The 27,512-nt window shown below is 41.4% G+C and overlaps 1 protein-coding gene across 1 annotated transcript; it reads right to left on the bottom strand.

The window, feature by feature from the left end:
* Positions 1-2,466: 2,466 nt before the first annotated feature.
* Positions 2,467-26,363, bottom strand: LOC311369523 (tripartite motif-containing protein 16-like). The gene is made up of 8 exons (XM_084487735.1): positions 26,201-26,363; positions 23,387-23,492; positions 23,121-23,240; positions 16,245-16,376; positions 16,056-16,125; positions 15,644-15,872; positions 13,926-14,987; positions 2,467-3,764 (listed from the first exon to the last, which is right to left on the bottom strand). Exons 2-8 carry the CDS (start codon positions 23,467-23,469, stop codon positions 3,226-3,228), a joined length of 2,235 nt encoding a protein of 744 aa, XP_084343861.1. The 5' UTR covers positions 23,470-23,492; positions 26,201-26,363; the 3' UTR covers positions 2,467-3,225.
* Positions 26,364-27,512: the final 1,149 nt, after the last annotated feature.

Below are 27,512 nucleotides of genomic sequence, written 5' to 3'. Positions count from 1 at the left end.
CTGCCATCTGTCAGTGGATCACCGGCTTCCTGACTGATAGGAGCCAACATGTGAGGTTGGGAGTCATCACATCGGATACAAGGACTGTCAGCACTGGTGCTCCACAAGGGTGTGTCCTGTCCCCTCTATTTTTTTTCCCTCTACACCAACGACTGCACCTCGGGTGACCCGGCTGTCAAGCTCCTAAAGTTTGCAGACGACTCCACTGTCCTTGGTCTTATCCAGGATGGTGACGAGTCTGCTTACAGACTGGAGGTTGAGCGGCTGTTATCCTGGTGCAGCCAGCACAACGTGGAGCTTAATACTCTAAAGACTGTGGAGATGATAGTGGACTTCAGGAAACACCCCCCAGCACCGCCCCCCCTCACAATAGCAAACAGTCTGGCGTCCAGAGTGGACGCCAACAGAGGATGTACTTTCTAAGGCAGCTGAAGAAAAAATGGCCTACCACAGGAGCTTATGGCCATCTTCTACACAGCGGTCATTGAATCCATCCTCTGCACCTCCATCTCAGCCTGGTTTGGTGCGGCCACAAAGAAAGACAAACAGACTCCAGCGCACCATCAGATCAGCGGAGAAGATCATTGGAATCCCCCTGCCCTCCCTTCAGGACTTGTACCTTGCAAGAACCAAAAAGCGGGCTGGGAAGATTAACAGTGACCCCACTCACCCCGGGCACCGTCTCTTTGAACTCCTCCCCTCTGGCAGATGTTACAGATCACTGTATGCCAATACATCCAGACACAAACACCGCTTCTTTCCCTCTGCCATCAAACTAATGAACAGCTAGTCCCCTTGCACTGTACACTGCTGCCCTTCCTCTATACCTACTGTACATACCATGTTGTTTATACTCAAGGCAAATTGTATAAGTCCCTCCTTCAGCCTATATATATTTATGTATGTATATTTTGTGTATATGCATAATTAAAATTAATAGTATATTTTGTACATAAGATTTGTCTAATACCTACCTGCTACTTGTGCTGTGTCCCATGGCACGCAGCCTATAGGGCGTAGTTCAAATGGCTGCAAGCAATTGGACAGTCCTTCAACCAATCAGACCAATGATCCAGATGACATACTGCGCAGAGCGATGGAAAAACTCCACTCAGGTGTCAACAAACGTGATTGTTTTTTAGCACAGCGGTTTTCAGAAGTTGCAATGGACGCAAACAATATTTGCAGGTTGTGCAATATTGATATGAAAATCAAGGGCATTTACAAACACTCAATCGATATATTTGCCAGATTAAAGAAGCCTATGAGCATTAGTGAGAGGTTTTTAGTACTTTCGGTACTACTCTTCTCTCACAAGTTGAAAACAGTCTGACCACGTACGGGAGATGGATAGAAGAGTTCGGGGGAGCAGCATCTTCATCGACCGAGAAAAGACAACGAAAGCCGACTCCCTCTAAAACTCTGAGGGATGTAAAAAAAATTCTCTGTCGTCATCGCGCTTAACCAGCCAATAGCGCTCCAGGTGAAAAAAGCCAGCTTGGTGATTGGTGCCAAACGGATTGGGATAGGAAACAGGAAGATTAAACATGTTCCTTGCCATCCCCATGTGCAGGGCGAATTGATGGGAGTGGGGATACCCAGTCTATATATCTTCGCTATGTGGAAAATTTCTATATTGTGTGCGTATGTATGTGTATGTTTGTTTGTATGTCTATTGTCTATTGTCTACTGTTTGAGAGTGTCTCAAACAGACACTACACACAAACACCCTACCGGAGTCAAATTCCTTGTATGTGTGCATACTTGGCCAATAAAGCTGATTCTGATTCTTAAAAGCAAATTATTTGTATGGTTTTATTTACTACCCATTTAATTTGACCGCGCCGCTAAGTAACACAGCCCAGCTGTTGGAATACAGAGAAGGCATAGATATGAACTACCAAGAGATACTACCATAACTTGTTGCTATATTTTGATGATATATTATAATTAATATACAGTATATGCACGTCTTTGCAATTTATATATGCATGTTTTTTAATGTTAGATCCGTCGACTATACCGCCTCGAGGGAGATGGATTTAGTGAAACCTGCTGTCCAGTAACGGTTGTTAGCAGGTCGGTGGGGAGACTGGCCTAGCCCCTGACTACCGTATGAACCAGACACCTACCCCGCTTGCTTCGGTGCCCCACCTCTGAGCATAACCCTGGTCAGGACCGTGGCTGCCGATCGCCTCTCTGTGATAGCTCTCCCCTGGAATCCTTGCACTTGGAAGTTTGCTAGGATTGTTTAAGAGTTTGGATATATCTAACTCTCGGGATATGTTTCATGTTTGACTAAGTAACCTCTCAGATCCACGATGCTCTACTGATTCTACTGACCTATCATGAAAGCGCTATTCTATCTTCTATTAAAGGAATTCACTGATTGATGAAAAATGGGTTGATTATAGTTTTATTTGCAGGACTAATATTTGGAACATTGCAATAAGTGGAAAAAAACATTTAAAAAGTAATAAAACACGCTATAATGGTCAATAGTATACCATCTACGAGATTTTTTAAGAAAATAGTAAAAAAAAAAGGCATCTTTTACACATATTGAGAATATATCTAACTTGTTGAAAATCTTTAAGTAATTTGGTATCGAATTCTACCCCTCTCCTTTGGGTTGGTGGTTCTAAAGAACGAGGGAAAGAGAGGGAAACTCAATCTCTCAATACCCTCCAGTTGAACTGTACATGTTTTAACATGTTTTATACATGTTCCCATAAGTTTATTCTGATCTGTATTTTATGTAGTACATCGTTTCCAACAAGTGGTTATATGTTAAAAAAAAATCTTAAAAGTGTGCTACATGTGTTGCTAAATATACCTTTCCATACATTGGTTAAGCATACAATTCCATACATTGGTTAAAAAGTGGAAAGTAAAAAGTAAAAGTAATGTGAGTGCTAAGTTTTTAACGGGTGAAGCTTCAACAAAGTAACAAAGTTTAACAAACTCAGTAAGCGCTTATCTTATTACATGTAAAAATCCCTTGGTACTTATGTCCTAAAGACATATGTCCTAAAATCAACATCTCCCTTGTATACAAAGCTTCTAAGACATTCATGAATGAACCTCATTTCACACTTAAGGTCTTAAGGACAAAGATGAACTTGACAGTGCGTGTATGTATTATATACAGTATGCATGCATTTTAGTGTGTGTGGGGTGTACGTATGAGTGTGTGTGGGTGCGTACATGTATGTTTGACTACAACTAACACAGATGCACTGAGGAACCATACCGACATATTCCAAACCCAGGATAGATTTTCTCTGTGAAGGTGGACTGGAAGGTGTGGATGTGTGTCATTGTGTCTGAGGAACCTTCCTCATCTGGGGACACTCTGTAGAAGGACAGAGTGCCAGCAGCCTGGTCCAGATATACTCCTACTATCTTAGAGCCGGAGGGGGCGAGATATATGCGTCTCTTATTACCGTCGTAACAGGCAGTGTAACGATCATCCTGACAATAAAGACACCAGGCCTGGTTGTGCCGTGCAAGACCCCCTTCAACTCCTTTCCTTGGGATTCCTCTGTATGTCACTCCTATCTCAACACATCCTTCCCTCTCTACCTCCCAGTAACAGCGGCCAGTCAGAGCCGCTCTACACAACACCTGGTACAAGGAGTCAAATCTCTCTGGGTGATCACGATACGACAGGTCCTCTCTAACCCGCGTCACCTTTCTGTTGTAGTGAGACAAAGAGAGTTCTTTGTGGGCTGTGTATCCATCCAGTGTAGGTCTACAGGAATCTGAAGGGACAACAAGACATAATTAGGCTGCTGAAACAAACAAAAACACTAATAAGATCATTCATCAATAGTCAATTAAATAAAATGGAAGGTATGTGTATTAGGATGTAGTGTTTACACCTTCACTCAACAAACGTTTGGTTTATTAGGGGTCCTACAAAATCCGTAGGAACCCTATTGTATTTGTTAGTATTATTATTTTTAACATGACTTTTTAGCTCCAAAAGTTATAAAAATAGAATTGTAGAATTCATAAAGTTAGCAAGGGAATCAAAAGATGGGCCAGAATAACACATAGGTGGCGCTATAACAAGAATTCAACAGGCTGCCATTACCACTAGGAAGGTGCAATTTGCATGAAACTTGTGATGCTGGTGGTGCAAATGGTGCACAACTTTCACATCGCAACCCATACGGTCAGATCATTTGGATATAGTGCAGTGACCACAACTTGACCAAACATCCACACATTAACTTAACTTTGGTTCCGAAAGTGGGAAAAGCTGCAAACTTGGCACACATGTACCAGGTAACTGTGGGACAATATGGTGTTAAATTCATAGCAATGAGGCGAAAGACGGCAGAGACAGTGGTGGACTCAGGAGGAGGGGCAACCGTCCCCCCTCCTGAGTCCGCCACTGATAACGTGCCTTAATGAGTGCCCTTCTAGTGCCCTTCTGCCCATCTGGTGCCTCCATGGTTGAAAAAGAGCGCTAAAGTGCCCTCAAGGGTGGCGAAAACGAGAGGAAGTGCCTTATCGGCTGCCCTTTACACATGCAAAAAATTATTGGGTGCCCTCTAAGTTTTCCCTTTGCACAACAAATTATGATTATGTGCCCTCTAGAGCAAGCGTTTAAAGTCACAATTCTGATCTCTGAATCTCAGAATCTTTACTTTTTTTCTCAGAATTCTGAGAATAAGGTCAGAACTATTTTTTTTTCTTATGTGTGACCCTAATCCTCTTCCGTACAATCTTAATAAGGATGAGGACTATTTCATCATACATGATGCATCATAGCTTTTTGCGCGCTGGTGGGGCCCCATGTTGTGCAGAATGTGCCCTTTTTATTTTTTCGCCCCCTACAGTCTGAGTCAGCCACTGGGCAGAGATATACATTTTAAAGTGAAATACATGCATATGTATACAGCTCTACAACACAGCTTAAACAGCTCCAACATTGCATCCAAAACACGTAGGCTCAGCTGTTGAATATGGCTATTAAGAGGAGATTCCATAGTATACCCATGCCAAATTTGAAGACTATCTAAAAAAACAACATTTGTTTGAAGTTCTCCCTTCTGAAGCACAGCCTCTCTACAATGCAGGCTGGGCCTTAAAGCGGTACACACGTAATTTCACAAAAAAAAAGAGTCAGTTTGACAGTGGGTTTTGACACTTTTTAGTATTTTTTAGAAACATGATTGGTGATTGTTTTGATATGCTGTTAAAGAATACAAATGCCATTTTACCATACCTACTAAGCTCGCCATACCTCCACATATGGAACTTTTTAACTTCTATTAATTTGTATTGTATACATTGTATAATCTGCATCATGGCAAATGGGAGTAGGAGCAAAACACAGCCCCTCCTCTCAGAAAATAGTTCCTAAGTGCCTGGCCAGACTGCAGGTGTGCTCGGCCCACATCGTTAACATGCGTCTTGCAAGAGTGTTCTAATTACTGTCTGACATTTTGAGACCACTTCACCTCGTGTTGGAAGCTGTATTGACGTCTTGGAAGAGAAGTGTAAGGCCCCATCCCAATACCTCCCCTAACCCTATATTTTGCGCGTTCTCGTGTAGGGGTAGGGTGTCCCATTACTGTAGGGAGCAAGGGGAGTGCTATTTTGCCCTTATAATCAACCCTCAAAACGCAGTGAGGTCTGATGCAGGCTTAAAACGAAGTCAGGCACTCCAAACCAAGTGGAAGTTTTAAGGGAGGAGAAATGGGACAGGGCCTTATTATATAAAAGACATGTTGATATGCTGTGGAATAATTGTATGAGTATTGTGGCAACCCGCCTTGGGGAGTGAACCACCTTACTCCACTCGGGACCCGATTTAACCATGCAAAAGCCAAAAAGGCACGTTTATTTCAAAGTCTAAGGTCTTGTACAAAGATAACCAAAAACTGGGCGGAATTGACGGTCCCGTCACCCGGAAGGACTGGTCTCTCCACATGAGTGTCCCATGGCTGGGAGAGCCCTGAATTAGTGGAGAAGCAGGCTATTTAAGCCCTGCTTCTCCACCTGTTCCTCAGGTGCTCTGCATCTGAGCTAATTGGCAAGGCCGGGTTGCCACAGTATACAAAAATATAGATGTATATATTTGCTTAACAACAGGGCCGCATGGCTATCGTGAGGTGTACAAGGCTACATGTATCTGTCGTGAGGTGTGCTTTTGGCTAGGCTACATGTATATATCATGAGGTGTGCTTATGGCTACGTGTGTGTGTGTGTGTATATATATTGTGAGGTGTGCTTATTGTAACATGTATCTCTCGTGAGGTGTGCTTATGGCTAGGCTACATGTATATATCATGAGCTGTGCTTATGTCTACATGTATATATCGTAAGGTATGCTTATTGTAACATGTACAGTGTGAATTACTTAGACTGTGGCGGCCCGCCATGGTCTAATTTGTCCCGCCACAGTCTCAGAATGAACTGAAAAAAATTATTACACTTCTCATAATGACATAATTATCTGTAATAGGGCTGGGTGATAAAACAATAACGCTATGTATTGCGATAGACACGTCATCAATATCAATAGAAAATGCGTTCGATAGAAGGTTTAGATAATTTTTTTCCTCGTTGGAAGTTAACGGAGCAAAGAGTCCAGCTCCGCTTTGAACCAGAGGTTGCGAAGCAAGGTTGGTTGCGTGAACAAAGGCACGCGTCCTCTGATACCTGAGGAGAGCAACGTATGGAGCGACACGCCGATGGGCCAATCATGTAACAGTATCAAGTTTGGCTGCGCCATCTCGTCTCGCGTGTGTTTCATAACAGAAACAGTGCGATGTGAGAAACGAAAGATGAGTACCGCAACGAGTGAGGATATTGTAAATAATATATATGAAGATAGTTCTTCTTAGATCTCAGGCGCCGCGGCCAGCATTGGTTCATGACAGTACTGGACATATCTCATATGTCCCATTTGATGGCATTATCATTATTCTGTTTAATGTAGGCATTTTCGTTATAACATGGATAGCAAGCATAACAACAAAATCGCTAATAGGCGCTAATCGCTAGTTAGCGAACATGCTAACTAGCGACCTTTACAACATGGATGATGGTTCATGACAGTACTGTCATGAACCATCAAAACACTTATATCGTGATACAGTTTTCAGCCATATCGCCCAGCCCTAGTCCAGAGGCATTTAATTACCAAAGGGCATTAGAGCTGTTATTCTCAAAGCCCAGGAAAATCAAATGTCCGAATTCGGGGTGCAAAGTTTGTAAATAGTGATGATGGGATTAAATATTTATTATTTTATTTTCTAAAAAATAAACTAGTTCACGTTTGCTTAATTTATTTGATGGCTCAGATGTATGCTCTAGTTTATTTTGTGTTTTCACCATTCGTATCTATACAACCAATGTGTTTATGATTAAATTGTTTACAAGAGCACACAAGTCTTAATTTTGCTTTCAAAGTGCACCAGATTGATGCATTTAACTTTAAAATGTAAAAGAAAATCTTCAAGGGGAGCATGCCCCCGGACCCCCCTAGAGGGTCCGAGATCCACCCACCATAGTCTCTCAAAATCCTGTGGGAAACACTGATGTATATATCATGAGGTATGTTTATGGTAACATGTATATATATCGTGAGGTGTGCTTATGGTAACTATATATCGTGAGGTGTGGTACTCAAGCTTTTGCTTACTTCTGAAATGTGTCCAAGGGGACTACAAAAATCCCTGAATGTCTTCATGTGTACAGTCACATTCAGCTCTGTAACAGACCTATTGTGTGTTCACCTGTATTGCGCCCCGGAACCTTTTGTTTATGTGTTGCCCGGTACCTTTTTAGAAGCGCACAGCAGCTATCACGGCGATGCGCGTCTCGCGTCTATTCGCGGTGAAAACGTACGTTTAATATGTCTTAAAGCCTGTACTTTGGTTATAAATGCTGGGTTCATATTGAAACATTTTGTAAGTTTTATAGTTCATGTGTCTTACACCGTATTTCAATGCCGTTTTATGTCCGTGAATAGTGTGTGAAGCAAGCTAGCAGCTGACCCATGAATGTCCGGTGAATGTAACCCGAATTGATTTTCCCTTGTCTTACCCTAGGTATGTTGGTTTATTGTAAGCTTTTAGTGTGGTTATGTTTAAGTTTGGTTTCTTTATGCAAGTGAAGCAAATAATGCACACGTTTAAGTTTTCTTTATTGTGCTGAAATGTTTTTTGTCATTCCTTTATTTCCTGTATTGGAATACATTTGTGTAATAGTTAAACCATTTTGTGTTACTTTTTCTAGTTTCACGGTGCTATAACAACAGAATGCCGCAATAAAAAGTTGCACCCGTCAGAGACTCTCCGGTTATTTGATGTCAAGGGCTGCTACAAGCTCTATTATTTATTTTATTGTATTGTCGTAGGAAAAGAGGAACTAGGAATCAATCGCAATTTAATACATTGATTAACATTTTCCTTTCATTCTGGTGTTGAATGCGGAGATAAGTACACGGGGACTTCACACCATTGGCCGACAACGTGAACTTCATCGGAAATTGTCAATTCTATTTAGACTTAGACTTCTATTTCTCAAAATATACTCCAATCTGCCCTTGGCAGTCTACGGTCATACTGTCGGTTATACTGTCGGTCATACTGTCGGTCATACTGTTGGTCATACTGTCATACCGTCAGTCAAATGGCATACTGTCGGTCATACAGTCATACAGTAGGACCCCTTCATGGTTGCTTGAAAAAAGAAAAAAAACCCGCAACAAAGCTTTGTTTTATCGCCATATAAAGACTCATGTTTAATCATGCGCAAATAACCAGAACACGCATGACAACATCAACAAATATCCAACAAATAGGACAGCCAAGGGACACGACTGACGTGTGCAAGATCTGCTCATGTGTGATACGCGCAATAGACGGGCAGACGACCGATCTACATGACCACTTTATGCGCCTCGCAGAAGTTAATAGAAATGATGATAAACAAAATATCACAGAGCATAGAGCAGGATTGTGAACGTTTCATGTCTCATGACAATTTACATTCTGGTGCTCATGTGTGATCCGCGCAAAAGACGGGCCGACGACCAATCTACATGACAACTGTTGCATGTGCGCCACGCAGAAGTTAATAGAAATGATAAACAAAATCCCAGAGCATAGAGCAGGATTGTGAACATTTACAATGTCTCATGTCAATTTACAATCTGCAAAATGTGTCTGTGTTGGCCGACTTACTTTTTAAAGTTAGGATATTGATGCTGCGCGCCTTCTATTTGCAACAGAATTTGTTTAAGATATAAAACCATTTAATTTAACACACATGCACTAAAACAGATATTTTCGTTTTTAAATAAATATTTGGAAACGAAAATTGAAAGGTGAGGCGCCGAAGGGGCGGGGGGCATCACGATGGTGGCTCTCCATCGTGATGACATCGTCCATCGGCACAACCCTAATCATAACACAATGGTTATGGAAATTAGAACGACAGTACATTGAATTAAATTGCAATGAAGTTACAAATGATCCACAACATTAAAGAGAATAGGCTCCGAAACAGATAAAATAAATAAAAACTAGGTAATATTACACCAGACCGCCATTACATTTTTCATCTCGCTCACCCCCTGGTAGCAGCTCGCGTACCCCTGGGGGTGCGCGTACCACACTTTGGGAATCCCTGATATAGTCAATCGACTCATATTAGTTTGCTCACCTTTTTCAGTTTATTTGTTCTATAGGAAACAACCCCGAAAATAACCCCTGTAAAAAGGAATACAGAAATCTGGGATTGTGTGGCAGTGGCTCTGTTCCAATAAATGGATTGAACCTGACTCTTGGACTGACTCAAGCCAGCACATAAGTTTCAGTGTGAAGTAATTCTTCATTTGTACATTAACATTTGTGAACTTGTAGGTTGGTATTTCTAGGCGCAATTTTTTTAAATATATATATTTATAGTTTGCAAATCTGTAACGGCACATGCGTAAAATAATTTCTGCTCAATCTTGCAAGATACCCTGTCAACAAATACAACAATATTTGCAATCTTGTCATTTTGTAATTTGGTTTTGATTACATTACAACTGCCACTCTTATAGATCGGCCAGTTCACCCATCTGAACAATAGATGGCAATTGTTCATTTGGTAAAGGCGCTCTGGTATTACTTTTATTTAAAAAACTAGCAGCTTTCATATTTGTTAAATTGAGTATGTCCGTTACTGAACCATCTCGACTTGACTCGACTCGACGTATGCAACCTGCTGTGACCTGCAGACTCGCTGCAGCATTACGTGGCCAAAACGCATGATAGTGGAGGACTCCACTTGGGGCAGACCAGAGTAATATCAGATCCGGAAATTGTGCAAAAGCATGTGTAGTGTGCTCATGTAAATAAACAACATGGAGACTAGAGGGGTATTCCATCAACCGGGCTTATTTCGCTTTCGCTTAGGGAATCTCCGCTAAGTAACCATGGCAATTTATCTCACCAAACTAACCTGGTCGGGAGCAGGTTAACTGTCAGGCTAACTTGAGCGGTGTTTCAGAGAAATCCATCTGTCAGCAACAATTGTACCATCAGAAGGTTCTGCCAAGCCTAGTCCTCACAACAAACAGGGTATATTTTCACTAAGGGTCTAAGATTAAATGATGCAAATGCAATAATTCAATGAATTGCTATCTATTATTACTGTGGCTATTTTTTCAACACATTTTTACACAAATCTATGTATTACTGCGTAATCAGGAATCAGCGGCTGGGTGAATGGTCTAGCACTTGCCCTGTGATAGGCACGACCCGAGTTCGTGTCCAGAGTATTTCATAGTATTCTTGGCGTTGGCTTCATTTTGTAATTCCCTTGATTATTTTTTATTAATTCCCTAATTAAGTATATTCAAAGAAATGGAAAATAAATGGCATGAAAAGTTATTTGATTTCTCTAGTAATCCTTCCTATATTACTAATTGCGTGGGGATAGAACCCCGGACGACCAGGTACAAGTCTGACACGTTAACTCGAGACTATCTCCCTGCTTTCACATCCATGGTCAATATTAAATAAAAATATGTTACGCTTAATACTACTTATGCATTCAACAGATCTCCGATTTTTATGCCAGGCAGCCTCCCTGTTTCTATTAATGGTTACAGTGTTCCCTGTTTGAGTTATTATATGCGTGTACTCCTCATAGACCTCCACAAGCAGCTTCTGTTCGCCACTGGAAAAGATCCCGCTCGGTCCTTTTTGTACATTTGATCCATGATTCAACATTCACGGTTATGGGCTGGTTACATATCTCGTGAACGTGCGTAATCCACGATGTGAGGGACCGGCGTGGTCACCCCACGTATCTGGGATTTGGCCAACCAGATTCAGAGAGTGTGGGCAAAAATGAGGGCAATTGTCTCAGGGCAAAAAAAAGTGAAGCTTTATTTTCTTCCAAAACATTCACAAAAAAATAAAGCAAAGTTCCAAAAGAAATGAAAATGACTGCATAAATCAGCAAGCATAAGCTAGATAGCATAACTTAACCAAAACATACCACTCTCGCACTGGCCTCCCATCAAGCCAGCACCACCTTCAGCCTCCAAACACCAAATGAGGCAGCCCTTAAATAGGGAAATGCATTGGACCAATCAAGGCCGTATGGGCCATACCACTAGTTGGGGGAACATTCTGTAGCTAAAGCTACCAATTCTACCTAACTGACCAGAAAGTACATTGTGTGAATACAAAATCAACATGACACTAAATAAACAATCACCAAATATATACATACCCACACCTTGTGCACAACCTATAGATATTTACAAAACAGCTGTTTATATCAACACCCCCTGGGCTATTCCCTGATGGCATGATCCTGAGATTTCATTACCACACTGCCCCCTACCGTGGCGGAAGTCCAATTTCACACCATCCCCATTATAATATATATACACAATATAATAATAATAATAATAATAATAATAATTTCTCTCATGCGAGACTGTGAGAAGGGGGAGGGTTTCACCTTCTCACACACGATAACGTTAGCCTGGCTTGAACTAACCTGAGCAAGGCCCGGCTGAACTGCGTTGATGGAACGGCTTTAGCCTCAAGTGGAAGTTGGCGCTAGTTCTAACCGGGCTTAATCAACTAAGCGCCGCTTTCATTAGTGATGGGAAGAAATAACCTAACGGACACATTACATTACGAATATAGTCAACTCTGGGTCCAAATCTAATAAACACAACACACCACACATTCAAGAGGGTCAAGATGACCCTCGAGCCCCCCTATCAGTCTGCGGAGAACACTCTGCCACAGCTGGATGGCGAGGACACACATATCACACAGAAAGACAACACAACCCGGAGGCTCAGGGACAAGAGAACCCTTGATAACCCACACAAAGTCTAGCACACACATCTGGCTAGGAAAGATACTATAAGTTTCACATGCACCGGATCACGGGGTGCTCTTCTGAAGCAGAAGCTGAGGCGAAGCTCCAGACGACCTCAGCGCTGTTAGGGGACGTAGAATATTCGATCTCTCACGCTTGAATCAGTATTACCTTTGCCACTTTACTCAATAAATCCAAGGCCCTCGTGCTGACAGACTTTATTACCTCTCTGTCTCATTTTATCTGGTCAAGTAACTAGGCAGACTGTTTTTCCAAACATTAGCGACTTTGATGGAATACCCCTTAGGCCTGTCATGATAACAAATTTTGCTGGGCGATAAATCGTCCCAGAAATTATTGCGATAAAGGCATAATAATGTACAACCTTTCAAAGATTAATAAACTGTTATTTCTAAAGAATATTTAACACTGGAACTGGCATTTTAAATATCCAAAAGAAATAAACAAAACAACCAAAAACAATAAATAAAATTTATAAAATACATGAAGCGAACTACAACTGTCAGTGAGTGCGCACCATTTGAACTGTCCTGTTTGTACTTTGATTGTCGACTAAATGCCCCAGTGATGGTGGACTGTCGGGAAGACGTTGACATCCCATAATCTGTTTGTTTATGTATTTTTTTTCTGCAGCAGGGAAAACTGCATTGGATGATTATGCTTTAGGTGTAGATGCATGTTTGTTGTACTGGCGCGTTTAGTTGCTACCGTTTTACAACAAATGCGATGTACCGGCTCACAGGTTAAGTGGTTCACCACGGTCATTGGGTTTGAACCCGAAGTGCTCCCACACGGCAGCTGTCGTGTTCGGCTTTGAAACCAATTCCATCTTTGTTTTTCATTCCTCCAAATCTCAACTTTCTACTCCTGCTCCTACTCATGCTGCACTCTGTGTACCGCCAGGGCTCCACCTCCCCACACAGAGACCATGCGGCTGACAAGTGACTGACACGACTCGAGGGTTAACTCCTCATTACGCCAAGGAAGCCAGAGGGGTCTGTCGAGACCGATGCTCCGGAGTGAAAACTCTTGTCATCCAGTCTCTTTGATAGAGAGACACGAGAAAAAAGAAAAGAAAAAAAAGCTTATTTATCGCGGCAAAATTATCGTCTCATTTTAATTTATTGTGCGATTAATTGATTTATTGCTTATTGCGACAGGCCTAATGGAGACGCTGGTAGAGTGTTATCATACAGGTGTGGGAAATTCTGGACTAGGTCTGACAGTCTCTCCTCAAAACTTTCCAGCAAATAATAACTTCCTGCCTCAGACCTCAAGGTCACATGTTGCAGACGCGTCGTGTTTGCTTGTGACAACGTGCATTCATACACATATGCGTTGTCTGCAGCAAGTCAATTCCAGCCCTAATGTGTTGAATCTCACCTGCCTTCTATTAAATATGATTAGATTAAAGAGTAGATTATATCTCAACACTGGGAGCGCCTCGGGATCCCCCCTGCTAGAGCTGCTGCCCCGCGACCCGACCCCGGATAAGCGATTTTGAAGATGAGATGAGATTAAAAAGTTTTAAGAATACTTACAGTTCTTTAGAACTGACTCCAGGTCAGGCATTCTTTCGATGCTCCTGTTCAGTGTGTTCTTCAGCCTATGCAGGTTGTCTATGTATGACATTATCATTGACGGAGAGTGGATCTCCACCGTTGTCCAGTCCCTGGTGTCTGGAGGACTATTCAGGGATCTCAAGGTCTGGAGGAAGTGGAGGGGGTCTTCAATGTGTGAGAGCTGCTTCACCGCTGACTTTATATCTTCTATTTCCTGCTCCAGCTCTTTGACTAGGCCTGAAACTTGTTCTTCTGTGGATTTTAGTTCCTCTTTAACCATCTGGTTGAGCTTGTCCAGGCCATCTACAATGCAGTCCTTCAGGGCATTTAGGGCCTGGACACCAGGGGTGATCTGACTGGCCGCGTCTGCTTTGCAGCGTTCTTCTCTGTCCTTTATCTCCTCAATCTTTCGTTGTCTCTCCTGGATGGTCTGCTGAATTTCAGACTCTATCTTCCCCAGCTGGGCCATCTTCACTTCATATTCCTCCTTTAGAGGTACAACAGGATGGGACTTGTGGTCCGTCACTGTGCACAACACACACACACACACCTGTTCAGTCTGGCAGAAGAGCTCCAGGAGTTGGTTGTGTTTCTTACACATCTTGTCTTCCAGACGGTCCATAGGCTCGACCAGCTGATGTGTTTTCAAAACTGCAACTCTCTGATGAGGCTCCAGGTGTGTCTGACAGTAAGAGATAAAACACACTTGGCAGGACTTCACAGCCTTCAGCTGGGTCCCAGTACAGATGTCACAGGGAACTTCTGCTGGTCCAACACAAGGCTGCTCTTTGACTGGTGCAGAACTTCTGAACTGATCAACCATCTCTGATAAGAGGGTATTGTCCTGTATATCAGGTCTAGTGTGAAAGAGCTCATTGCAAACAGGACATTTGTACTGGTCTTTGTCATCCCAGAACGTTGTAATGCAGGTTCTACAAAAGTTGTGTCCACATGGTGTGGAAACTGGGCTGTTGAACACGTCCAGACAGATGGGACATGAAAAGTTATCTTTAGACCAGGAAGTAGTAGCAGAGGCCATTCCTAGAAAATATTAGTTTTATGAAGTTAATAAACAGATTAAAAAACAACAGTATGTATGTATGTATGTATGTATGTATGTATGTATTAAAAGTAAAATTATAAGGGAAAATAAAATATTTACATGAAATAAATACATTTATTCATTAAATACATTAATATAAAGAAAGGAATTTGTTCTGCAAAAGTAATTTGGGGAGTCATTCCAAATGTAGCACTGTCCCTGTGAACTGGACCACTCTGAGTGCTAGGTTTTAATTGGCTCTGCCATATGCGTCAGCCACTCCTATTCAGATAGATTTCCAGCAGACCTGGCCCGGGTTGGGCCAATCAAAACTGTTAATCAAATATGGGGCGGGTTTAATTTGATGACAGAGGACCACCAAAATTGGGAGCTCCGTTGTTTTCATTATCAATCGCATGGCTGCCTTAATGTGGTGTGTCACACTTTGCTCTGTTTAACCTGTTACCCCCACAATAACCCTACATATCTGGACCATTGAACCATTTAACCTCCAAGAGCTAAGATATCAACATGGACAATTTAGAAATGTAAGAATATCCTACAATGTAATTTAGCCTGAACAAAACAACAGGAGTCTGTTTCTGCTACTACTTCAAATAAGAATCTATTTTCTCTTTTTCTCAAAGTCTCTTACCACCCCCCAGTGTGTCGGCCAGTTCCTCCTGGTTCATCTCCATCAGGCAGAGCTTTGTGATGTCTACCACTCCCTCTATGGCGCGCCTCCTCTGCTCCTCACCATCCACCTCCTCCTCCTCCTCCTCCTCCCTCTGACTCTCTGAGCATTGTGGGTAATGTAGGAAGAGATCCCTCGAGAGCTTCTTCAGCTCCTTGTCTAGAAAAGCATGTGCGTTCTCCTCAGCCCTCTGGAACAGAACAAACATCAATGAGAACTTTACTCTGAACTCACTGAGGACATCAGAAGCATCTGTCCTGGATTCACGTCCCGCTGGTCTGAAGAGGGAAGCCTGTAGACTATTAGCACCACAAGAGATGCTTTCTAATGTTCATGTAGAGCTGGTCAAATGTCTTGGTGGACATTTACACACCTTGATCCGGTCTGCTTGATGCTGCTGTACAGACTGAGTACTGATAACCTTTGAACTCTCCTGGTGTGGTCTGTTGAGAACACACACACACAAAGAATATATTGTATTTTCCTTAACTTATACGTATCAGTAGAATCTGAAACAACTAACTGGTCTGTTTTTGTTGTCTGTTTGAAACTGTACTCTAACCTCTCCTCTCTGGAGGGGCGTCCATCTTTAAATTCAGGAGCACTACTCATAGCCGAGTCACTCTGCATGGAGACACAGCTGGGTCCAGGGGAATCTGCCATCTCCACCTCTGCTATCTCCACTTCAACTTTTCTAGAAAAAAAACAAAACATCTGGAACAGGACTGCACGATATACCATTTCGGCATCATCATCACACTCGCAATAGTCACATCGCAAGACCACGCAATGTTAGGTAATTTACCTCAAAGGGGTAGTTCGGGATTTTGGACATCGGATCTCATTTCCAAGTGAGCCAGTGTATTATTTATCATTGGAGACCGTTTTCAACATTTTTCATTCAGTCCTTCTAGTTGCAGAAATCGCTGGTGCTAGGCTAGCGCAAGTCGAGGGGAACTGCTAGCCTGCCAATAAAAACGGTTTTACCCACTCCAAAGTGCACCCGAGGCAAACTGTAAATGTCTGGGTTGATAGAATAATATTAGAAATAAAACTATCCTTGTATCGCAATGATCACATTACATTTTGGGAGACTACTTTCTCAGCAGCGGCGGAATTTCACTTTGCTCCGGTGTAGCAACCAATTCACTACAGCAGAAGGTAAACAGAGAAGCGCACTCCAGGTAATATCAGTCCGCCACTGCCGTAGCTTGCTTCTTACAGGGATTATAAACTAAATGCAATGCGATGCAAGGGTAAGTTTATTTATAACACTATTCTATCAACACAGACATTTACATCAATAGTCTAGCATTATAATTGGTTTGCCTCAGGTGTACTTTGGAGTGGGTAAAACTGTTTTTATTGACATGCTAGCAGTTCCCCTCGACTTGCGCTAGCCTAGCACCAGCGATTTCTGCAACTAGGACTGAATGAAAAGTGTTAAACAGTCTCCAATGATAAATAACACACTGGCTCACTTGGAAATGAGGTCTGATGTCCAAAATCCCGAACTACCCCTTTAATCATGGCATGCTACACCAGTTTGCTGCTTGATACAAAGGAAAACTTGCATGGTCCTCATATTCCATGACTTATCTCAAAGAATAGCCTCTCGTTTAAACAGGGCTCTACAATCTGAGCATTTTACTCGTATTTGCAAGTAAAAAGTGTGTAAATGCACATGAAAGAAAATATTATTGATTGTTAATTAGTTTGGTAATGCTTTATATTAAGGTTCTTGTAATAAGCCTTAGTTAATAGGTAATAAGACCCTTATTATATGCTTATTAACATTAATTTAAATTAATTAATAATACTATCTAAGTGTTAATAATAACATCATAAACATGTTTATTGTGAGATTATAAGAATTTTATAAGCACTTATAATAAACCTGTTAACTATTTATTGATTGCTTAATAACAATAATAGTCTAGATTTTCTTATAGTTGTTAATAAAAGCATTACAAAAAACATTTATTGAGTCTTACTAACGCACATGTTGTTTTGTGTCTCATATCAGATCCTTTAAACGCTTTTATTTAGAAGGTAATAAGAAAAAACAGTTCTGTTTATGCAAGTGGCTGATGGCTTGACGGCAATGCTTGACAAAAGCTGTGTTCGAAATCGTTCCCTATTCACTCACTCATTATACCCTATATAGTGTTAATGATATAGTGAACTATATAGGGAATGAACAAACGAGAATTCGGACACTAGGCTGAACATTTCTTATATATATATATATATATATATATATATATATTAGTGTTGGGCCGTTATCGGCGTTAACATGAGACTCTTATCGGGCGATAAAAAAAATATTGCCGTTAATCTATTCTCAAAGTTGAACTAACCAGAAGCTGAGTGTTTAATAAAATATACTGTCCATAATCGCGTCATATGCTGGAGACAATGTAGCAATGATAATAGAAACAACTTGGGTGAGCGATGACACGTTTTGGGTTGATCGTGACATCAGAGCTTCAAAATCATTGGTGTTGTTGTTGTAATAATCCAAATCTTCCTCTGAGCTGCCCGCCTTGGTACGGCGGTAGGCGGATGCGTACCAGCCGTCTGCCGTCAACGCCACCCCCACCGCCGCCCCGGCGGCCACTGCTGCCACGACGCGCACCGGAGACAAGCGTCCCGTGGACCTGTAGCGAGAGCGCATCCCGGTGCCGTTATATTTTCCCGCGTTTGAGTTTGTGATGCATTTTGGAAACAGGAGATGAGCCCCTGGTCTAATGCGCCACCTGGCTTGAGAAACCCGTTCTCAAAGACTTACTTTTAGTCGTTATTTAGGTAGCACACACATATTATGAATGCCTTCAGCAGAATTCAAATGAGCCATTTTAATCTAGATTAATCTATATTAATTTTTTTTTTATGTTGATGTTGAAGAATATTTTTTCATTAAAGTTGTAAAGTTTTTAAAATTAAAAATGTCTATTTTTCAAAAGAGCTGTCTTAAAATGTGTTTTTGTGCTTCAGCGCCATAACATTGTATTTACAGTATATGTCGTTTTTTTATTTCACATTTTATCAACCTTGACAACATAGTACTCATTAACTTAAAGTGTAAATTAAAGGACTTATTAACCTTCATAAGCATTGTTCACGCTTTAGATTCCGTACCTGCAGAATGCATAATAAGCAGTTTAATAAAGGATTTATTAACCTTAATAAGAATTGTTAAACCTTAGTAAAGGTCATTTAACAATGACATAATAGGTAAGTTGAGTGATTTTAAAATCATGTTGCTAACCTATAAATCCCTACATGGTTTAGCCAAAATATTTAACTGATATGCTTCCACTACATAAGTCTTCTAGACCACTAAGATCCTCTGAGACCAATCTGTTAATTATCCCCAGAGTCAACACGAAACATGGGGAAGCAGGATTTAGTTACTATGCAACAAATAGCTGGAATAAACTCCCTGAGGATTTAAGACTTGCCCCAACTCTGACAGCTTTTAAAACAAGACTGAAGACTTTTATGTTTGCTTTAGCTTTCTGCTCAATCTTAAATCTACAATGCTTCTATTTTTTTATTTTATTAGTAACTTTGCCTTTATTTTCTCACTTTCTAAAATGCATTTTTATTAACTCTGCCTTTCTAAAATGTTTTTTTTAAACTTTGCCTTTATTTTCTATATATTTTACTTTTTACTTATCTATTATTTTATTTTATTGTATGACAATGTTTATATGTGAAGCACTTTGAGTCTGCCTTGTGTATGAAAAGTGCTATATAAATAAAGTTGCCTTGCCTTGCCTAAGTTAGTAAGACTCAATAAATGGGTTTGTAATGTGTTTATTAACAACTCTAAGAAACTCATAAGACTATAATTAATGTTACTAAGCAATCAAATAGTTAACAAGTTTCTTATAAGTGCTTATAAAAGTCTAATAATCTCACAATAACATGATTACTATGTTATTATTAACACTTATAGTAAAGGTTTAACGCCTAGCAATAGACATATTGCAAATAGTTAACAACTCTCTCCAATCAGGCACTTTCCCAAAAGCCTTAAAAACTGCAGTTATCAAACCCCTTTTAAAAAAGCGGAGCCTAGATGCCTCTATTATTAACAACTACAGACCAATACCAAATCTACCCTTCATAAGTAAAATCATTGAGAAAGTTGTCCTCCAGCAACTTGACTTCCTGGCATCAACTGGTTGCTATGACACCTTCCAATCCGGATTTCGACCCCTTCACAGCACCAAAACCGCCCTTATTAAAGTTGTAAACGACAGCCGTCTTAACACAGACTCTGGCAAAATCTCAATACTAATGCTACTAGACCTCAGTGCTGCATTCGATACTGTAGACCATACAATACTTTTGGACAGAATAGAAAACTGGGTGGGGCTTTCAGGCACAGTCTTAAATTGGTTTAGGTCCTACCTACAAAATAGAAACTACTTTGTTTCCATTGGCGACTTTGTTTCAGAATCAACAAACGTGACATGTGGAGTCCCACAAGGTTCGATCTTAGGACCCTCTCTATTCAACATCTACATGCTCCCACTAGGGAAAATCATGCAAAATAACAATATTGACCATCACTGCTATGCTGATGACACGCAAATCTATGTATCTCTATCACCAAATGACTATCCCATAGATCTGTTGTGCCAGTGCATTGAGCAAGTCAAAGACTGGATGTGCCAAAATTTCCTTCAACTAAATGAGGACAAAACCGAGATAATTGTATTTGGTGCTAAAACCGAAAGGCTTAAAGTTACCCAACACCTTCACTCTCTGTCCCTGAAAACCTCAATCAAAGCTAGAAATCTAGGGGTTATCATGGATTCAGATTTACATTTCGACAGTCACATCAAATCAGTTACAAAATCTGCATATTATCACCTTAAAAACATAGCAAGACTTAGAGGGCTTATGTCTACAGAAGACTTACAAACACTTGTACATGCCTGTATCACTAGCAAGCTTGATTACTGCAATGGTCTCCTTACAGGTCTCCCAAAAAAAACTCTTAGGCAACTACAGCTTGTTCAGAATGCTGATGCTAGAGTTCTAACAAAGACCAAAAAATGTGAACATATTACACCAATTCTTAAATCATTACATTGGCTCCCTGTATGTCAGAGAATTGATTTTAAAATCATGTTGCTAACCTATAAATCCCTACATGGTTTAGGGCCAAAATATTTAACTGATATGCTTCCACTACATAAGCCTTCTAGGTCCTCTGAGACCAATCTATTAATTATCCCCAGAGTCAACACGAAACATGGGGAAGCAGGATTTAGTTACTATGCAACAAATAGCTGGAATAAACTCCCTGAGGACTTGCCCCAACTCTGACAGCTTTTAAAACAAGACTGAAGACTTTTATGTTTGCTTTAGCTTTCTGCTAAATCTTAAACAACAATGCTCTACAATGCTTCTATTTTTATTCTATTAGTAACTTTGCCTTTATTTTCTCACTTTTTGAAATGCATTTTCTTTTTTTTATATGCGAGATCGCGAGCAGACGAGATTGTTGACGGGGGGGGGGGGGGGGTTATGCGCGATCGCGAGCAGGCGAGATTGTTGACGGGGGTGGGAGGGGGGTTTATACGCGATCGCGGGCAGACCAGGTTGTTGACGGCGGGGGGAGAGTTATGCGCGATCGCGGGCAGACGCGTTCACGCGATTACGACCCCAAAATACGGGACAAAGTGCATCCCGTATCAGTTCATTACGGACAGGTCTTTTAGTTGCCAAATACGGAACGATCCCGTATTTTACGGGACGGTTGGCAACCCTACCTCCTCTCCATGTTGCTGTGTGAGCCCGTGTTGTGCAAAGGAGGTCACGGTGGCTCCAGGGGCTCCTCGCGAGGCAGCTCAAACGTGGGAAAATATAACGGCGCCGGGACGCACTCTCGCTACAGGTCCACGGGACGCTCGGTATATTTTATTAAACACTCAGCTTCTGGTTAGTTCAACTTTGAGAATAGATTAACGGCAATATTTTTTTTATCGCCCGATAAGAGTCTTGCGTTAATGCAGCATGTTAATGCCGATAACGGCCCACTACTAAAATTAATACATGATTTTTGCTTAAATGAGTGAGCTGACACGGGTACCAGAATTGACTCAATACATTAGCAAAGCAGCATCAGCCTTTTCGCCACATTTAGGAGAGCTTGATGGAACATCATCTGTTGTGTAGGACGATGTCCAGGCTTCCCCTCCTGTATGAATCTCTCATTCCGTGGGCCGTGAGTCATGCAATAAATGCTTATTAATAACACGCAAATATATTACGCTTAAACTTAGTTAATCTAAATTTATTTCTGTTTTGATGATTGATCAACACAATATTGTCAAAAGCTAATATGCTAAATATTCCTTTCCACTACTGGAGTTAATTTCAACTATGTGTAACGTTTAAAGATCCCATGGCATGCTACTTTATGGATGCTTATATAAAGGTGTTAGTGGGCCCCTAATACAGTATTTGAAGACGTTCAAGAAATTCAGCCTTGGTGCAGAATTACAGCCACTACGAGCCAGTCCCACAATGAGCTCTCCACAAACGTGCCGTTTTTAGAGGCAGGTCAAGGTGGAGGCCCTTAGCAGCTTGCGGCCACGGTACCATGCGCTAGTGTTTATAGTGGAACAATGAACTCTCCGGGTGCTCCGGCGGGAGTCCTGGAGCTCTATATCTAAATAATATCATATTATATTTAGATATCTATATAATATAATATATATTATCATGGTCAAAAGCTGTTTGCGCCTCTGGATGATATTATGAATCTCAAATGACTGCGTCGAGTTCTCAGAGGCCTCTGGTTCTTCCACGTCAATATTAAGTACAGACTGAACCGCGAAATGGAGGCGAAAGGGATTGTTGCCCGCGATTGTTGCCTGGGGTTGTCTCCCGCCGGAGCCCCGCTGCCACATTCAGCGGGCAGCGGGGCTCCGGCGGACAATCCTGGGCAACAATCCCTTTCTCCTCCATGTCGCGGTTCCCAATTCCTTCTCAACCATGGCCGAGATAATCCCCACTACGAATCTCATTGTGGAAATACCAGAGACCTCAGAGAACCCGACGCAATCTAGTCTTTTCACCAAATGGAAGCTTTATGCAAGCTTGTGCTATTGTGTTGCATGTTATGCCCCATAACACCAACAGCAGAACGGTTATCCAAATAACAAAGAACACTTGCGTTACAGTGTGTGTTTTCACACACACACACACACACACACACACACACACACACACGTGGCGCTCGCACGGTCCTAGCTCATTGTTTCATTGGCGGGCCAAATTCTCTGGGCGGGCCAAGCAGAGAAAGGGGAGGTAACCCGGGCCAGATCCCAAATTGGCGCGTTTGAGCATTCACTTTTTTCAAATCTAATCTGGAAATTAGGATTTGTGGATGTCGAATGTTGAATGTGCTCACCTTTTCTTAGAAGGTTGGGGATTTCCATCTTTGGATTCCGGATATTGATCCATGGACAAGTCACTCTTCATGGAGACACAGCTGCGTCCAGGGGAGTCTGCTCTCTCCTGCTGCTCTGGGCTTCAACACAACACACACACACACACACACACACACACACACACACACACACACAGCTGTTACTCAGACTAATGATGGAGTCATGATATATAACTGCTGAGCTCTGAGATGGACAACAGTCACAGACAATGAGATCCTCTTCTTACCTCTTAGCTTTGCTCTGGCGGCCATGTTCCCCAGACAGAGTGGTATTAGAGGTAGGACCCCCCTCCTCTCTCTCCTCATCCATAGTAGACTGAATACCTGTGGATTCTATTTGAGTACCGAACAGGAAATTAATGCAGTGAAGACTTCCTATCCTCCTCCTGTCTGATATAAACACACTCTGGGCCCTATTTAGACAGTCTAAAACAGGGGTGTCAAACTCAAACGATATTATATATATAATTGTTGAGGGGGGGGGGTGCCGGCTGCCGGAGTTGACGCGCCAGGGTTACCGCGCCGAGACACGCATCAACGCGTTAACACTGGAATGCGATATGCCGGCTGGCCAGTTCTGATAGACATTAGATATTATCTGGCGGGCCAGATTAAATTACACTGCGGGCTGGATTAGGCCCGCGGGCCGTACGTTTGACACCCCTGGTCTAAAACGCACATGTTTTAGCGCAAAACGGAAGTAGCTTTGTGGGCGGTTCTATGGCGATGTTGCTATTATGACAGCGGATAAATGACTCTTGCGCCCGACGCAAATCTACAATGGGTTGGTCTGAAATCCGTAGGTGTGTTTTGGGCGTAAAGTGCAATAAACCAATGAGAGTTCCATCTCCCATCCCATTTAAGAGCCAGCGCATTTGACTTGACGAGTTGATATTTTGACAGCGTCAAATCATTCTTTTAAACACTCACTCGCGGTAAAACTATGTTTACTCACGATCAAATACTCATCAATCCTAAAAGTTATGGGCTTGTATACGATGTCTGTGTCAAGAAAATATGTGTTTGCTGTACGGTGTTTGCAGATGCATTGATTTAAAAGTACAACTTACCGCTGTATCAGCTGTTCTTTCCCAAATCATTTAACCAACCATTTACCCTAAAACGAGATTTTGTCTTGGAAGACTGGAATATACTTTGCTCAAGTTTATTATTGTTATTATTATTAGGTGCCAAGCACAAAAATGTGCGAAGGCAACTTATTGTAATTGTCAATGTTTTTATTATTATTATTTATATTCCGCCGCGTTTGCTCGTCGCTCGCACGCTTTTTATGAAACTTACTAGACCTGTAGAGGTTGACCCAAGATTAGCACACAGCAAATATTGCACTGATTGGCCCAAAGTTGGCGCTATACCAACTGCCCAAAAATGCAAACTTTGCACAAGCGTATCTCGTAACCAGTTTGACCTACACTCATGAAACTTTGCTCACACATGCATATCCACATGATGAACAAATATGCCTCAAGAACCTGACTTCTGGGTTGCCAGATTTTCCACCATTTTGAATTTAGTTAAAAACAGTAAATTGCCTAACAATCCCAGGTTTTTTGACTTTGACAAAAGTCCTTTAGCCCATATAATCTATGCACCATTATCTTCAATCTGACCAAAGGAGGGGAGACGCAGGAATGTTGTTGGATTAAACTATATTTTGTGACAGCAAAAAAATATCAAGGCCAACAGCAGAGTAGCCTACGAAAAGAATAGACTAATATGAGTGCTACAAATATTAAAACACAATTGATTAGGTCTAGGCCGACATATGCTATATCAGTCCTAATCCTGAACGCACCGTGCGTACATTTTTTCACAGCATTTTCTCCCCTGTGTAACATATTTCAGCCATAATATTCTCCCATAGCCACAATACTGAGTAAACATAACATAAGCTGTAAGACTGCTGCACAACCAGGCAGCAGCTGATCATACATAGATGAAAGGGGGCGGGCTTTTAAAGCCACAGAACACGCCCACCTCTACCTGCCTATTTAACTCGGACTCCGCCATTTTAGAATCAGAATCTCTTGGGCGGCGTATCGATTAGATGTAAAGCTTAGAGACCCTCCGCGCGTGTTATATACGATCCCTCTCCTTTTGTTTCATAGATGATAGACAATAGACCAACCACCTTAACCCAATAAAGTGAGTTAAAAGCGATCCTGTCTCGGCGGCCTTTCCCGGACTAAAATATCATAACATAACCTAAAGACAATATAAACGGTAGTAAACTGGTCATTATTATATACCAGTAACCTAAAGACAATATAAACGGTAGTAAACTGGTCATTATTATATACCAGTAACCTAAAGACAATATAAACGGTAGTAAACTGGTCATTATTATATACCAGTAACCTAAAGACAATATACACGGTAGTAAACTGGTTATTATTAAATACCAGTAACCTAAATACAATATAAACGGTAGTAAACTGGTCATTATTATATACCAGTAACCTAAAGACAATATAAACGGTAGTAAACTGGTCATTATTATATACCAGTAACCTAAAGACAATATAAACGGTAGTAAACTGGTCATTATTATTATATACCAGTAACCTAAAGACAATATAAACGGTAGTAAACTGGTCATTATTATATACCAGTAACCTAAAGACAATATAAACTGTAGTAAACTGGTCATTATTATTATATACCAGTAACCTAAAGACAATATAAACTGTAGTAAACTGGTCATTATTATATACCAGTAACCTAAAGACAATATAAACTGTAGTAAACTGGTCATTATTATATACCAGTAACCTAAAGACAATACAAACGGTAGTAAACTGGTTATTATTATATACCAGTAACCTAAAGACAATATAAACGGTAGTAAACTGGTTATTATTATATACCAGTAACCTAAAGACAATATAAACGGTAGTAAACTGGTCATTATTATATACCAGTAACCTAAAGACAATACAAACAGTAGTAAACTGGTTATTATTATATACCAGTAACCTAAAGACAATATAAACGGTAGTAAACTGTCTATCTTATCTTACCTTATCTACTCCGTGATTAAAACGCGTCCATACGGTATAAAGTTATAAAAGTATAAATGTAAGTGAAGAAACGGAGGTTAAAGTGATTATAAAACAAGTTAATCAGGTGAAAGGTTTTAAAAGCGGAGAAAGAAGAGGTGCTGGCTGCGACAGACCGCTCAGATGAGGAAGTTCAGAACTGAACCGATCTGACGTCCAACTCCGCCTCCCCTCAGGCCGCCTGGAGCCTCTCAGTGCGGGTCACGTGGTTTCGGGGAAAACGAAGGTTTATCTCTACGCAGCGCACACGCACGCACACACGACGTACCAAACTGCTTTGTCAAGGAGTCTTGTTTAAGCCCACTATGAATATTAAAACCCGCCGTGTGTCTGTATCATAGCTACATGTATGACCTTTGCAGCAGAACAACCCGTGTGAACATCAGTTTGGTATTCAGCGAGGTTTGATTAATTAAATGCGCTGACAGTTCATTGCACCAAACAGATTACAGTGAGTGGAGCGGTCGACCGCTCCAAGATGGCGGCCCACGGCTCGTCAGAGTGGAGCGGTCAACCGCTCCAAGAAGGCGGCCCCACGGCTCGTCAGAGTGGAGCGGTCGACCGCTCCAAGATGGCGGACTTGGAAGTGCGTACTTAAATCTGTACTTGGCAAGTCCGGATTTCCAAGTCCGGACCGAGGACCCGCCTCAGCTCTGTTAACTGCTTTACGGCCTCATGTAGGCATATACTACTGAACAACATAAACAAAGTATATACAACTAAACCCCAGCCTCTTTCATGTTAAAATAGTATGTTAATATTTTGAACCAATATAAATGAAAAGATATTCTTGTCGTGTGTATAAGACCCCCCCCCCTTATCTTTCTCCCCCCCCCCACACACCCAGGGCAGTGTCCCCGTTATAGTTTTCTATGACAAAAACACTTCATGTTTGGAGGTTTTTACCTCAAAAACCCAAAATTTCCCCGGATTTTGTCTCAGAAATCCGGTGTATAATCGTGTGTATAAGCGAATTGTATATAACGTAATGTATGTATGTAATTGTGTATAACGAATAATAATAATAACGAATGAGCGAGACACACACACACACACACACACACACACACACACACACACACACACACACACACACACACACACACACACACACACACACACACACACACACGATCGGATGGATCCGACCGGGATTTTCGTTGCCCTTTCATGTTTTTCAAACGGATATGGATTGAACGTATCTTACCTTATCTACTCCGTGATTAAAACGCGTCCATACGGTGTAAAGTTATAAAAGTGTAAATGTAAGTGA

This window comes from Micromesistius poutassou (genome assembly GCF_964030765.1).
Source record: "Micromesistius poutassou genome assembly, chromosome: 24".
NCBI classification, from domain to species: Eukaryota; Metazoa; Chordata; class Actinopteri; order Gadiformes; family Gadidae; genus Micromesistius; species Micromesistius poutassou.
The sequence above is the reverse complement of the archived record's forward strand: the minus strand, read 5'-3'. Positions and strand labels throughout refer to the sequence as shown.

Excerpts from the sequence above, each read along its gene's own strand:
- LOC311369523 (XM_084487735.1), bottom strand. The coding sequence starts at position 23,469 with ATGGATGAGGAGAGAGAGGAGGGGGGTCCTACCTCTAATACCACTCTG. Across the intron at positions 23,241-23,386 it reads CGCCAGAGCAAAGCTAAGAG|CCCAGAGCAGCAGGAGAGAG; the intron begins GTAAGAAGAGGA and ends GTTGTGTTGAAG. Across the intron at positions 16,126-16,244 it reads CGCCCCTCCAGAGAGGAGAG|ACCACACCAGGAGAGTTCAA; the intron begins GTTAGAGTACAG and ends TGTTCTCAACAG.